Consider the following 12,774-nt stretch of genomic DNA (forward strand, 5'->3'; position numbering starts at 1 on the left):
TTTCAACCAGGGGATCATTTTTGTTAACCCAGGGGCTGGTTTCTCCTTTTGTACCCCACAGGGTTGAGCACGTGGGTGGAGATGTCACTCTTTGTCATATTTCTCCAGTGGAGCTGGGTTTATCTGGGATCCTTGTGCACTGAAGTGCTATTTATAGCAGCAGGTAATAAGCTTAGATTCTACCTGAGAATTTCACAGAGGAAATATGGAGCGAGGCTCCAGGCTGTCAGACACACAAGCTCCCATCATTTCCTGACCGACGTGGGAGAATTCTAACTACCCACACTTGTTCATTGTGCACTCATGTGCAGATACCACTAGACTTGTACCTCTGGTCCAAGATTTTTGCCTTGTTTATTCTTAATAATTGTCTGTTTCTTATGTAGTTTTTCATCTAGCTATAAGGTATAATTGTTATTGTTATTGCTTCTCAAAAGGCCCTGATTGGTGGCTCAGTGGATAGAGCATCAGCCTGGCATATGAATGTCCTGGGTTCAATCCTCAGTCAGGGCACACAGGAGACATGACCATCTGCTTCTCTTCCCTTCCCTCTCCCCCTTCTCTTCTTCTTCCTTCCTGCAGCCAGTGGCTCAGTTGGTTCAAACATTGGCCCCAGGCACTGAGGATAGTTCCATCAGAATGCAACAGCCTCAGGTGCTAAATATAGCTCAGTACTCGAGCCTTGGCCCCAGATGGGGTTACCGGGTGGATCCTGGCCAAGGCGCATTCTTACTATCTCCACTTCTCTCACCTAAAAAAAAAAAAAAAAAAAAAAAAAGGTTATGTACTCCCAGAATCATAATATAAATAGCTAATATACAAATACTTCAATACTTCATCTAGGTCTTCATAGTAGGGTGAATTGGAAACAAGTAATTAATTTTAAGCAAGAAATCAATTTTATAAAAGAAGATTTGTAGTATTACCAAAATTAAACGTATAGCTTTTATCAGTCCTTTTTCTTTTTTTTAATGTTTATTGATTTTAGAGCGAGGAAGAGAGAGAGGAATACAGGTCTGTTCCTGTATGTGCCCTGCCGGGATTGAACCAGCAATCTCTGTGCTTCAGGACAATGCTCAGTCTAACCAATTAAGCTATCTGGCCAGGGCCCTCTTATCAGTTCTTTTCCCTTCCTTGGGGAACATTAGCTTTCAGTGACTCTTGATAATTTGAGGATTACTCATTGGAGAGGAAAGTGACCAGTGAAGGTGAGCAGCTGCAGATGAGGTAAAAATACCAACAACTGTCTGTCTGTGCCGGAAGAACATTCACCCTCACTTTAACTGGGTTAAAAAAAAAGAAAATAAATGGAATAGTCATCCCTGGTGTTAAAGGTGCAGGGAGCGGGCACATGCCCGGCAGTGTGGCACAGGCTAGGGTGCACAGCTTCTCCCACCAGGTGTGCAAAGTGCTTATCAAAGACTGTGGGCATCTTAGGAAAGGCTGGGAATAGTGCTTGTTAGTAGGGGCCAGTTAAGGGATTATCTTCAGCTGTTAAAAGTAATGAAGTAGCCTGACCTGTGGTGGCGCAGTGGATAAAGCGTCGACCTGGAATGCTGAGGTCGCCGGTTCGAAACCCTGGGCTTGCCTGGTCAAGGCACATATGGGAGTTGATGCTTCCAGCTCCTCCCCCTTCTCTCTCTTTGTCTCTCCTCTCTGTCTCTCCCTCTCCTCTCTAAAATGAATAAAAAAAAATAAAAAAAAAAAGTAATGAAGTATACTTCTATTTTTATACTTACTGTGAAATAATAAAGTTTAGGTTACAAAAGAGTAGTGTAAAATAGATGTTTATGTATAACCTATGTTGATTATATAATATATATAGTTATATATGAGTGTGTATATGTCTAATATATACATACAGTTACGTGCAGGTGTGTGTATGTCTAATACAAATGGTTATGCACGAGTGTGTGCATGCGTGTGTCTGGTACACTACACGCTGACACAGTCTAGGTGGGTGAATGTTGCCTTACCCACACCCCCTCCTCTCTGAGAAGATGCCCCACAGCACAGCTGCAGTGACGTGATGAGGTGCGGAGAGTAACTTCTGCTGTGCTCCACAGGACTGCAGCCGCATGTTCCGGGTGCAGTTCAGAGGCAAGTCCCGGCAGCAGGCTCTGGACTGCTGCAGCAGCTGCGTGCAGAGCTTGGCCCGCTATGTCCCCGTGCAGATGCCTGACGGCCGTGGCCAGGAGACCCAGCTGCACATGCAGGGAGGCAGCGAGAAGGGCTGTGTGCCGGGCACACCCCTGCAGCGCAAGGTAGGTATGCCAGGATGCTGGCACTGCTCCCTGGAGGCCACAGTGACAGCGGGATTTGTCAAGTCCATCAGGGTTGTAGGTTAAAAGACTAATGTTAAGCACCTTACGTAAACTGAAGGCTGTTTTCATCATAGCAGTTAGACTGGCAAGGGTCCCAGCTGCTCTCTGGCTGTCACTCTGGAACAGTGGCAATCCAAATGTGGTCAATGGAGCCCTTCCAGAGACTGTTCTGGGGACCCACGAAGTCTGTGTCATTCTAGTAATATTAAGATACTATTTACCCTTCACTTAGTGAATATTTGCGTTAATGGGACAAAAAGCACTGTGAGCGAAACGTCGCCGTAGCACAAATCGGGCAGGGGTCCCAAATAGCACATCCCTCTCCCAGTGCTGGCAGAACAAAGGTGCGCCTGCACCCTGAAGCAGGTCAGAGGTAGGACACCTGCGTGGCTGCACTGGGGGTGGATGGGTGGCCTCACAGGACAGCAGACCTACTGGAAAGAACACAAAGGATGCTGACTCGGCTCTGAGCACTTGGTGGATGTTTTCTTGGAAATGAACAGAGCAAGCCCATCATTTCAGGAAAACAACTGATAGCCTTTATCACCAGCGATGAAATAAGCTTCTCTCTTGATAGCCAGGAAGCATCACAGCTCCAAACTCAGGAGACTTCTGAGGCCACCGTGAATGGGACTCTTTGTACAATGGCATGACACAATGCATCAATGTTTGGAAAATCTGTACAGCTCAGGAAACCACTATTTTCCAAATGTCTCAATATGTATGGTGCTGAAAAATCAGGCACGGGTAAGAAAAGGCGCAGAACAGACCCATGGATTTAGCATAACGTGGCTGTGATTTCAGATGCTAGGTTCCAACTAACCTTTAAGAAACTGTCACTTATTGAGTGTTAGTGTCTTGTGTAAGAACATCCACAGTGGTCTGAAAGGTGGTTTGAAGTATATCTGCCTCTTCCACCCACTGAAAACCTGGCTTCTCAGCCAAAGGGATATTTCAGTAGGCTGCATGCAGACACAGATGGGCCCTGCCGTCTGCCATTAGGCCAGACATTAAAGGGGTTTGCAGAAATCATTACATTTTTGTTTTAGTAAATATTTTTTCATGAAAATGTTTTAAATATTAACATGTTCATTATTTTTAAATGAATCAATATTTAAAACCATTTTAATTGCTAACATAGAAACATAAGGTAGATTTAACTCAAACTTAAAGGCTGTCTGGGGTCTTTATGATTTTCACTGTGTGAAGGGGTCTCGTGCTCAGAAGCCTGAACAGCTGTTCCCAACATGCCCAGGGAGGACACACTGTCCCCAAGGCTGGCAGAGTGAGGGCTGCCTCTTCTCGTGGGATGAGATTCCTCTTCCAAGATGGACTTTTTTGTTACTCTTAAGAAATGACTTCCCAAACATGGCTTTCCATAGCTTTGTCCGTTTAGTGCCCCTGAGATTCACTGGACCAAGATGGTTCACGTCTGCTGGTTTATCCCAAGTTCTTGTCACTTGTGACTTATGCGGGCAAACATGCACGTACATTATGTTGTCAAGCCTTCCTCTGCTGCACATGCTGCATGACTTCCTTTGGAATGTGTGGTGTTTGTCAGGCAGGTTACGGGTTCTAGCACTCTTTCCCTCATTTCAGGGTTTAGCACTCTTTCCCTTAGCTTGTTTCTGTGTGACCTTTTTTTTTTTTTTTTTGTATTTTTCTGAAGTTGGAAATGGAGAGGCAGTCAGACAGACTCCCGCATTTGCCCGACCAGGATCCACCCGGCATGCCCACCAGGGGGCGATGTTCTGTCCATCTGAGGTGTTGCTCTGTTGCAACCAGAGTCATTCTAGCGCCTGAGGCCACAGAGCCATCCTCAGCGCCCGGGCCAACTTTGCTCCAATGGAGCCTCGGCTGAGGGAGGGGAAGAGAGAGACAGAGAGGAAGGAGAGGGGGAGGGGTGGAGAAGCAGATGGGCGCTTCTCCTGTGTGTCCTGGCCGGAAATCGAACCCGGGACTCCTGCACACCAGGCCAAGGCTCTACCACTGAGCCAACCGGCCAGGGCCTGTGTGACCTTTTTTGGGACTTTGTCAACGCTGAAGCTGCTTTACTCATAAACCTTGGACCTTGTTTCAGACACTGCCTCCTCAGCTCCGCTATATTTGTTAAGCACCCTCTGTACACATGGGACGGCATGAGTTCTTATCAGCTGCTTGATGGCCTAGGACTTGGCCTCTGCCCTCTAAATAGATGTCCTTTGTTGCATGTTTCACTGATTAGGCACTGGATCTAGATGACAGTAACCAGTGTTTGGGGGACAGCCAGAACCAGATAGGGCCCTCAAATTGAGAAAACAGGTCTGGCATGCCTTACAAAGGTAATGAAGGCAAATGATGCCACACAGTCACCTAAAGGTAAAGATAAACCATCACTTTAACGTGAGGAGCCGACTCCACGGGGGTGAGCCCCAGCAGTGCGGAAGGTTGGGTGTTAAAGGCCAGTCCAAACATCTGGTTAGAGACGTCCCCAGCCTGGCTGTCACTGGCTCCTCTCTTTTCTCAAGTTCTGCTAGACGACAGAGTATGGTGTTGTGCAGATGATAGACTTGGGCACCAGAATGGATCTGGGTTTGAATGATGGCCTGACCAGCAGCTCCACAGTCTGATCTCATGCAGGTTTGAAGTGCTGTGCTGGCAGGAAGCGCCTGGGGTTGTGTCCCCCAGCATGGCTCTCATTCCCAACCTGCCTTCCTCTGCGTGTGCACACACCAATGCTCTGGTCAGTCAGCACGAGTTGGAGCTCCAGAGTACGCAAGGCTGTGACAGGATGGTGCCAGGTACAGAGAAGACAAAGCTGTGGGTGAGCTCACCACAGCAGACACATCTGATTACAAGCAGTCCAAGGCTTGCCCTTTGCAGCTATTGTTCCAAGCTGGTGCCATGCTCCCTCTCCCAATACAGCTCATGATGAAAAGCCGGGGCCGAGTCCCAGTCACCCTGCTGCTGTCCTGAATGCAGGTGTGTCCTTTACCCAGCACCTCTATGTTTCTCTAAAATAGTTCTCTCTTTGCAAATAGATAAACCCTTATGTATTTCACTTTCTTGAATCATTTTGTGGCTATTTGGTTTTTGCTTTTCATTAGCCTTGCGGTTTTGCTAATTGCGGCTTAACCAAGTGTTTCTCAACCTGACGGCTTCTGGGCAATCCAGCCTCCTCCCGGCCAGGACGGCAAGTCCGAAGGGAACTCCTCCCTCCGTAAGCAGCCAGTGGGCTCCTGCCGTGTGATCAAAACCTCATCCTGCCACTCATCCAGCCTGTGAGTGGGCTGTCTGCCTCATCCGGGAGCCACTCCACCTGCCTCAGGGACTTGGTCACACTTGGCTATTTAGTGCTTGTGGCATACGGCTTCTGGTCATCTTTTCAGCTGTTTGAAGAACATTTTACAGCTGAACTGATACGTATCCTAGGAGAACATCAAACACCAGAGCTGGAAGGGACAGGGCGCTCAAGTCTGGCTCTTAGGGTTATAGATGAGGAAACTGGAAATGGGGCTTGCATTAGCACCCCTTCCCTTTGTCCTCCCTGTGATGTTAGTGACCTTGTTTTGTCTGTTCTGTCCTTTGTCTGTCCCCTCACCCTGGTTCTGATGGTTCCAGATTGACCTTTCTGTTTGACACCTATTGACTAGCACCAGTCACTTCCAGACAAAATTTGGCACCTGTGACTCCTGGTGGCCAGAGCACACTGGTAACAGGATGAGGTGCCAGGCAAAATCTTGGTCTCACACTCCTGCGGTGGGACACCTGTCTGGAGCCAGCACTGTAGCAGCTGCAGGACCAGCAGTACCAGACCTACAGGCTGCATCCAGAAGTCAGAGGTGGGGCTCTTGTCCATTCTCGCTGTTAGCGGAAAGCAGCCCTCACAGCCTTTCCTGTCTCCAGCCGCCTTTTCCATCTTGTTAGGGGTCTGCCTGGAACACGTTCCCCGTGTGCTGCCAGGAACAACCCCTTAGCCTCCTTGGAAACCACACACACTCTGGGGTGGGTCTGCACACAGGTGTGGACATCCCTCCAGCTCATCCCTGCACTGAGCCCCAGGTCCTGCACTGGCCTCAGCACTGCTTGAGCCGCATTCCCTACTGAGCTGTGTGTTCTTGGGGCCGGACCACTGTCAGGTGCTCTGTGGTTCCTTCCTTTTAACACCACAGCGTCCAAGAACTAAAACTAGGTTTTTTTAAAACCAGGTTTTAGTTTAAAAAATATATATGGTTATCTTGCAACGATGGGGTTTTTTTCTTTTCCCTGCTTTGCTTTTCTGCAATGAGTATGTATTATTTGAGTAATGACTTTTAGGTGACAAATCATGACATTCAAAAGCTGAGTCATATTGATTGTCCCCCAGCCCCAGCCAGTGGTCCTGGGTCCTGTCTGGGCTCTGACAGCCAGGCATAACGGGCTGGTCAGGCAGCAGTAGGGACAGCGTCAGGCACCGAGGAGGCCCAAGTGCAGGGCAGAAGCCTCAGGTGTATAAACTCTGTATAGCTCTGCTGCGATCTGTTAGTAACAGCCTGCCTGGAACCAGGACAGGTCACCCCAACAGGGGTTTCTCCTGGTGATTGGCTTTTGAACAGGAACGCCTGTTTCCATCTCTGCACTGGCCTGTGTTTATGGTTGTGTTCTAATTGTCAGTTGTCTCATTCCAGTTGACCTGGGAGCCAGAGCAGCAGCTGTGCGCACCAGCCGACACTGGGGCTCCTGGAGGAAGGACCTCAGTGACCCAGCTAGCTCAGGTAGAGCCTGGTCCATGTTCTCCATGTTCAGTTCTTATCACAGAACACAGTGATCCTGAGAATCGTATACCTCTGTTCACTGTTCACCCCTTTTCTAGAATAGTGACCTGATGTGCCATTATGGAAGAGGGTAGAGATAGCCAGGTCATTTTTTTTTAAGTGATAGGAGGGGATATAGACCCCCCACATGCGCCCTGACCAGGAGCCACTTGGCAACCTCTGTCTGGGGCTGATGATCGGACCAGCTGAGCTATCCTCAGCACCTAAGGCTGACGCTTGGACCAATCAAGTCACTGGCTGTGGGAGAGGGAGAGAAAAGGGGGAGGGAGGAGTGGAGAAGCAGATGGGTGTTGCTCCTGTGTGCTCTGACCAGCAATGAAACCTGGGATGTCCGCACATGGGGCCTATGCTCAATCCACTGACCTGACCGCCAGGCTGAGCCAGGCCATCCTCATCCTCATCCACCCTGCTGTATTAGCCAAGGTACAGACTGAAGAACTCTCCTAAAGAAGCAGGAGAGTGGCTACAATAGTTTTTCACCCACCTGTCCATGAGAGAGCTAACCTCCCTGATGTATGAAGATTTTACACCCAGTGATCTGTTGAATTTACTTATGCTCAGGGTGACTTCTGCCTTAGCTGTCCTCAAATAGTTGTTTTCACCCGGCTCCCAGTGTGAAAAGTTTGAAATACACTGGCCTATTGTGTTAGCCTTTATATATGTGAGAAAGAATTACCACTTTCCCAGAAACAGGAATAAAGGGAAGAATGTCAATTTGACTGAAATTTGAGAACTGTTTTAAGACAAATCACTGTGAAGTCGGAGTAAGATCAGTGATGGTTTCTGTCTGGGCAAACTTTCAGTGTTGAGATCTCAGCTTGGAATGTGGAACCAGGAAGATTGGACCGTTCCCATACTCCCCTCTCCCCATGCCATTTGCTGTTCCCGGAGTCCTGCACAACCTGGTCCTTGGTCTCAGCACCCGCACCTGCTCACTGCGGCCCTGGGGCCTCCACAGCAGGCTCCACCAGCCCCTCAGCTTCCCACAGAACTCTGAATGGAATTCGTCAATATTCAAGCATGAGTTTTCTTTTTCATGTATCAAACTTCTAGAAGTGGTAGAAAAAAGAAAATATGGGTGTTTTTTTCCATTTGGCTAACCACTAATTCAATATAAATAGAGAGAATAAAGGACTTGAGTGGTTTTCCTGCAATAACTCAGGGACTAGGACAGGAAAATAAAAGCTTTGGTCTGGCGGCAGCAGACTTCATACACTGCTCACAAAGATTAGGGGATGTTTCATAGCTTAATATTCATTTTGAAATATCCCCTAATTTTTATGAGCAGTATAGCTCCTGTTTGTAGCTTCACATTTCCATTGAGGTGAGAGGTTAATTGAATCAAAGTAGCGGAGGACAGTAGAGGTAAAAGAAAATCCTGGAACAAGGCAGGGTGTGACGTCCTTACTCAGGACGTGTCAGCCTCAGTGAGGGGTCACCGTAGCCCAGTCCCTTACCTCGTAGAGAAGAGCCATGTGCCAGCCAGGATGAGCACCAGGCTGGGAGCCCAGATGTGCTGCTCTGTGCCCTAACTCTCTGGACAAGTCTTCCTAAGAATGCAAGCTAACAAACCTTTTTGGAAAGTAATTTAGCAGTAGAGATCGAATTCAGTGCCGTGTCTATTACCTATAATTCTAGTTCTCTACACACACATACATGTAAGGGTGCTGTTCACATGTTGTTTATAGTCACAAAGCTGGGACCAACACAGGTGTTCACTGATAGGGTGCCGAGTGAGTCAAGTGTGAATTGACCACAGACAGGACAAAAGTGCAGCCAGCAGGGATGACGTACAGTCTTGCCCACTGCCGCAAAAAGACAGTCATGCTCCCATTTCTCTCCTTTCTACCATGAGGTACAGTCTGAAAAGCCGGTTTCGATTTAGAGAAGTTTCTATGACAGTCTCTAGACAAGTGTCAGCTGATACACACAAGCCTTGCCATCCACAGAAAAGGTGGAATCCGCCCGTGTGAGGGGTCCACGGGAGGAGGAGGTAAGGCGTAGCGACCACAGAGCTGCAGCCAGCAGTTAGGTCACTGTCGCTGTGTCTCTGCCTTTGACTAGCATGCCAGGCTTTAATTTGAACTCTCCTAATACTTCAGTATCGGCAACTTAGTCAACTGGTTTTAAAACACTGCAAGTTACCAAAGAAGACACGGGAAACTAAGCCTATGAACAAATGCTCAACAATCTATGCCTTCCTTCATTGGACAAAGGGAAAGCTACAAGGAGTACAGAACGTAGATCTGATTCGTGGGGCATGGGGCGTCTCAGGTCTGACAACAAAAGGTTGGCAGCCCGAGGGATCCTCTAGGGCAGGGGTCTCAAACTCGCGGCCCGCCGAACAATTCTGTGCGGCCCGCAGACTAATCCACGAAGTTCAAAATATTTTGGATAAAATTAAGTAAGCCTAGGGGCCTACTTGTATTTTTCATTTCTCTAGCATCCTAGCTAGATATTAGCTTAGTTAACAGCAGTTGTGATGCGAACTACAGTTTCTGGTCGTTTTGTGACACTGAGTAAACTGCATGTACGATTGTGCTTGTACTGATTTTTTTTTGTTTTCAACTGCAGTGAGGGAAGTGTTGCGTAACAGTTGCCTTTTGTAGACCTAGTGTGGCCCGCCAAACGGCTGTGATCTTGCTCTGAGGCCCACATGCTGAGTTGAGTTTGAGACCCCTGCTCTAGGGTGTGGAGTGACGAAAGGTCTCGTGTTCTGATTGTGCTCATGGTTCTGATCCTGTCCCTATTTGTTCAACCTTATGGCCAGGACCAGACAAAGACACAGGTGAGCTCACCATGTCCTTTGGACAGTCAGCTTGTGGCCCCTCTTTATTACATTCAGAGCTGGTTCCCACATGAGCTGCTCTTGCCCATCCCCCTACCTGAGCTGGGGATGATGCACTAGCTCATCGAGTTCATTCACTGAGGGGTTTCTTACCAGTCCTCGCAAGGTTATCAGCACAGTATGCTTCATTAAAGCAGGATCTTAACTTGGCAAGTCATCTCCCCAATAGGCTTGAAATATCTGAGGATACAAGCTTATCTTGTGTCTCATGTAGATTTAGAAACATTAAGTAAAGGAGTCCTGTAAAACTCATTACAATTTAGCACTAATTTTTGGTGTGTGTTCCCTAATCTTTCCTTGAGGCATAGTTTCCCTGTGTTCTGTACTGGGTGCTGCTTTCCTGTCACCTCTAACGACCTACCCTCTGCACCCAGGCTCTCCTGTCACCTCTAGCGACCTACCCTCTGCACCCAGGCTCTCCTGTCACCTCTAACGACCTATCCTCTGCACCCAGGCTCTCCTGTCACCTCTAACGACCTACCCTCTGCACCCAGGCTCTCCTTAACGACCTACCCTCTGCACCCAGGCTCTCCTGTCACCTCTAGCGACCTACCCTCTGCACCCAGGCTCTCCTGTCACCTCTAGCGACCTATCCTCTGCACCCAGGCTCTCCTGTCACCTCTAGCGACCTATCCTCTGCACCCAGGCTCTCCTGTCACCTCTAACGACCTACCCTCTGCACCCAGGCTCTCCTTAACGACCTACCCTCTGCACCCAGGCTCTCCTTAACGACCTACCCTCTGCACCCAGGCTCTCCTGTCACCTCTAATGACCTACCCTCTGCACCCAGGCTCTCCTGTCACCTCTAACGACCTACCCTCTGCACCCAGGCTCTCCTGTCACCTCTAACGACCTACCCTCTGCACCCAGGCTCTCCTGTCACCTCTAACGACCTGCCCTCTGCACCCAGGCTCTCCTGTCACCTCTAACGACCTACCCTCTGCACCCAGGCTCTCCTGTCACCTCTAACGACCTATCCTCTGCACCCAGGCTCTCCTGGCACCAGAGGAACTGCCCCTTGTCTACCAACGAGCTGTGTGGGATGCTGAAGAGCTGGGCCCCTTCCTGCGCTGCTGCCTCCTGGATCGTCACTTCCCAGCATTCGTGGAGGATGTGGAAAAGGAACTGGGCAAGCTCACAGGACTGAGAAATTAACAGCCTGTGGATGTGAGACTCACGTTTCTACCTCAAGATGAAAGAAGATAGCTAGTAAAATAAAGACTATTATTCCAAACACCTTTTATCAATGTTTTATTTTTAAAAACAGGTGAGTCCACTTTTTTGTACATCATTGCACATCAACAAAACACAAGTACATGCACCTGTGGTTACACAGAACCCTGATGGGCGAGAAGACCTACACTCAACCATTAACTAAATGTGAAAAATACAGTGTCAATCCCAAAGCATAACTAGTTGCATAGACTACCATGCTAGAACATTTCAAGATCATTGAAAACTAAAGGGAAATTATAAGTTTGCCTTAATTAAATGTACAATAAGGTTCAACACATCAGTGCAAAAGGACTGAAGAATTTACACAATTAAACAAATGAGAAAATAATCGCTTGAAAGCAATCATACATATACAGTGGTACCTTAAGATACGAACAGACCAACATACTTTAAGATACAAGCTGCGACTCGATCCGTATTTATGTTCGAGATCTGAGTGAAATTCTGAGATACGAGCCATGATCCGAGAAGCTGCCGCTAGTTGGCGCACGGGTCCAGTATCGGCAGTTTGATACACGAGTTGACTTACGAGCTCGGTTACAGAACGAATTAAATTGTATCTCAAGGTACCACTGTACTGTAATTCATTATAGCCATTTAGTGGACTTAGTCCTGCTTCTTGTCAGTCGTAGGTTAAGCCCTTATATTATAAATTTCAGTTTATATTACTCATCTTTTTGTACCAGAACTGCACAATTTCCTCATCTGACAATACAATAAGCAGTGATATCAGCAGCTTACAAGTGAAAGAAGCATTTATTTTAATTCAGATTTCTCCCACCCCAAAAATATAAATATATATATTTATACTGTATAGATCTGTTGGTTTGCTGTACTTACAAAATGTACCACTAGATGGCGGCAGTGCACTTTAGAGCTTTGCCAATCGAACAGCTGCAGGAAGTAAAATACGCGCATGCATGATCCCACCCTCAGAGGACCTTTCCACTTCTATTGAAACATCTTCATAAAGGAAAAGGAAGCAACATTCACAGCATATCAAGCCCAAAATAGTTTACACCTTCTACAGTGAAGCATTGTTTGCAGTGTACCTGCCGGGTCACCCTTACAGAAGAGGCTAAATAAGGCATGCTTGAGATGGTTGTTGTGGTGTTGCTCACTTAGGGGAGAGAACTGAGAGGTCCAAGCAGAAAGTTTAGCAGGTCGTGTTGCCACCACTTTCAGAAACCTAAAGATCTGTCAAGAAAGAAAATTTGGCAATTAAAAGGGAGTATGCACTGTCATTTAAGAACCCAGCACCACACACAACAAAGCTCTGTCTCAGACAGCAAGCAAAGGGATTAAGTGCAGGGATGTGCTGTGCGACTCCCATCTCCATGTGCCTGGCCTGCAGACACGAGAAGCTGATTGGCCCCTGGGAATGCCCCCCTCAGAAGGTGACAAACAGCAGCAGAGTGTTACTTCACAGCACCCTCCACATTCTGAAATGGCACTCCTGTAAACGGGAGATTGGGTGGCCAAGGAGTCCCTTCCCACCACTCGGGACAGCTTCCACCAGCGACACCATGTCCTGAAGGACTCGTAACATTTTAAAAACTTCTAAAGAAGGCCA

The 12,774-nt window shown here is 47.8% G+C and overlaps 2 protein-coding genes across 2 annotated transcripts in view; one reads left to right on the forward strand and one right to left on the reverse strand.

Annotated features, from left to right (window-relative positions):
* REC114 (REC114 meiotic recombination protein) overlaps positions 1–11,975 on the forward strand; it is a 109,177-nt gene extending 97,202 nt beyond the window's left edge. Inside the window, exons 4-6 of the mRNA XM_066278075.1 lie at positions 2,067–2,264; positions 6,971–7,057; positions 10,956–11,975. Coding sequence (XP_066134172.1) covers positions 2,067–2,264; positions 6,971–7,057; positions 10,956–11,120 — 450 coding nt within the window. The 3' untranslated portion in view covers positions 11,121–11,975. The remainder of the gene's footprint in view (positions 1–2,066; positions 2,265–6,970; positions 7,058–10,955) is intronic.
* Positions 11,200–12,774, reverse strand: part of NPTN (neuroplastin) — an 83,255-nt gene continuing 81,680 nt past the window's right edge. The window contains exon 9 of the mRNA XM_066278074.1: positions 11,200–12,398. The gene's annotated coding sequence lies outside the window, so the exon portion shown is untranslated. The remainder of the gene's footprint in view (positions 12,399–12,774) is intronic.

The sequence above is a fragment of the Saccopteryx bilineata genome, chromosome 4 (genome assembly GCF_036850765.1).
Source record: "Saccopteryx bilineata isolate mSacBil1 chromosome 4, mSacBil1_pri_phased_curated, whole genome shotgun sequence".
NCBI classification, from domain to species: domain Eukaryota; kingdom Metazoa; phylum Chordata; class Mammalia; order Chiroptera; family Emballonuridae; genus Saccopteryx; species Saccopteryx bilineata.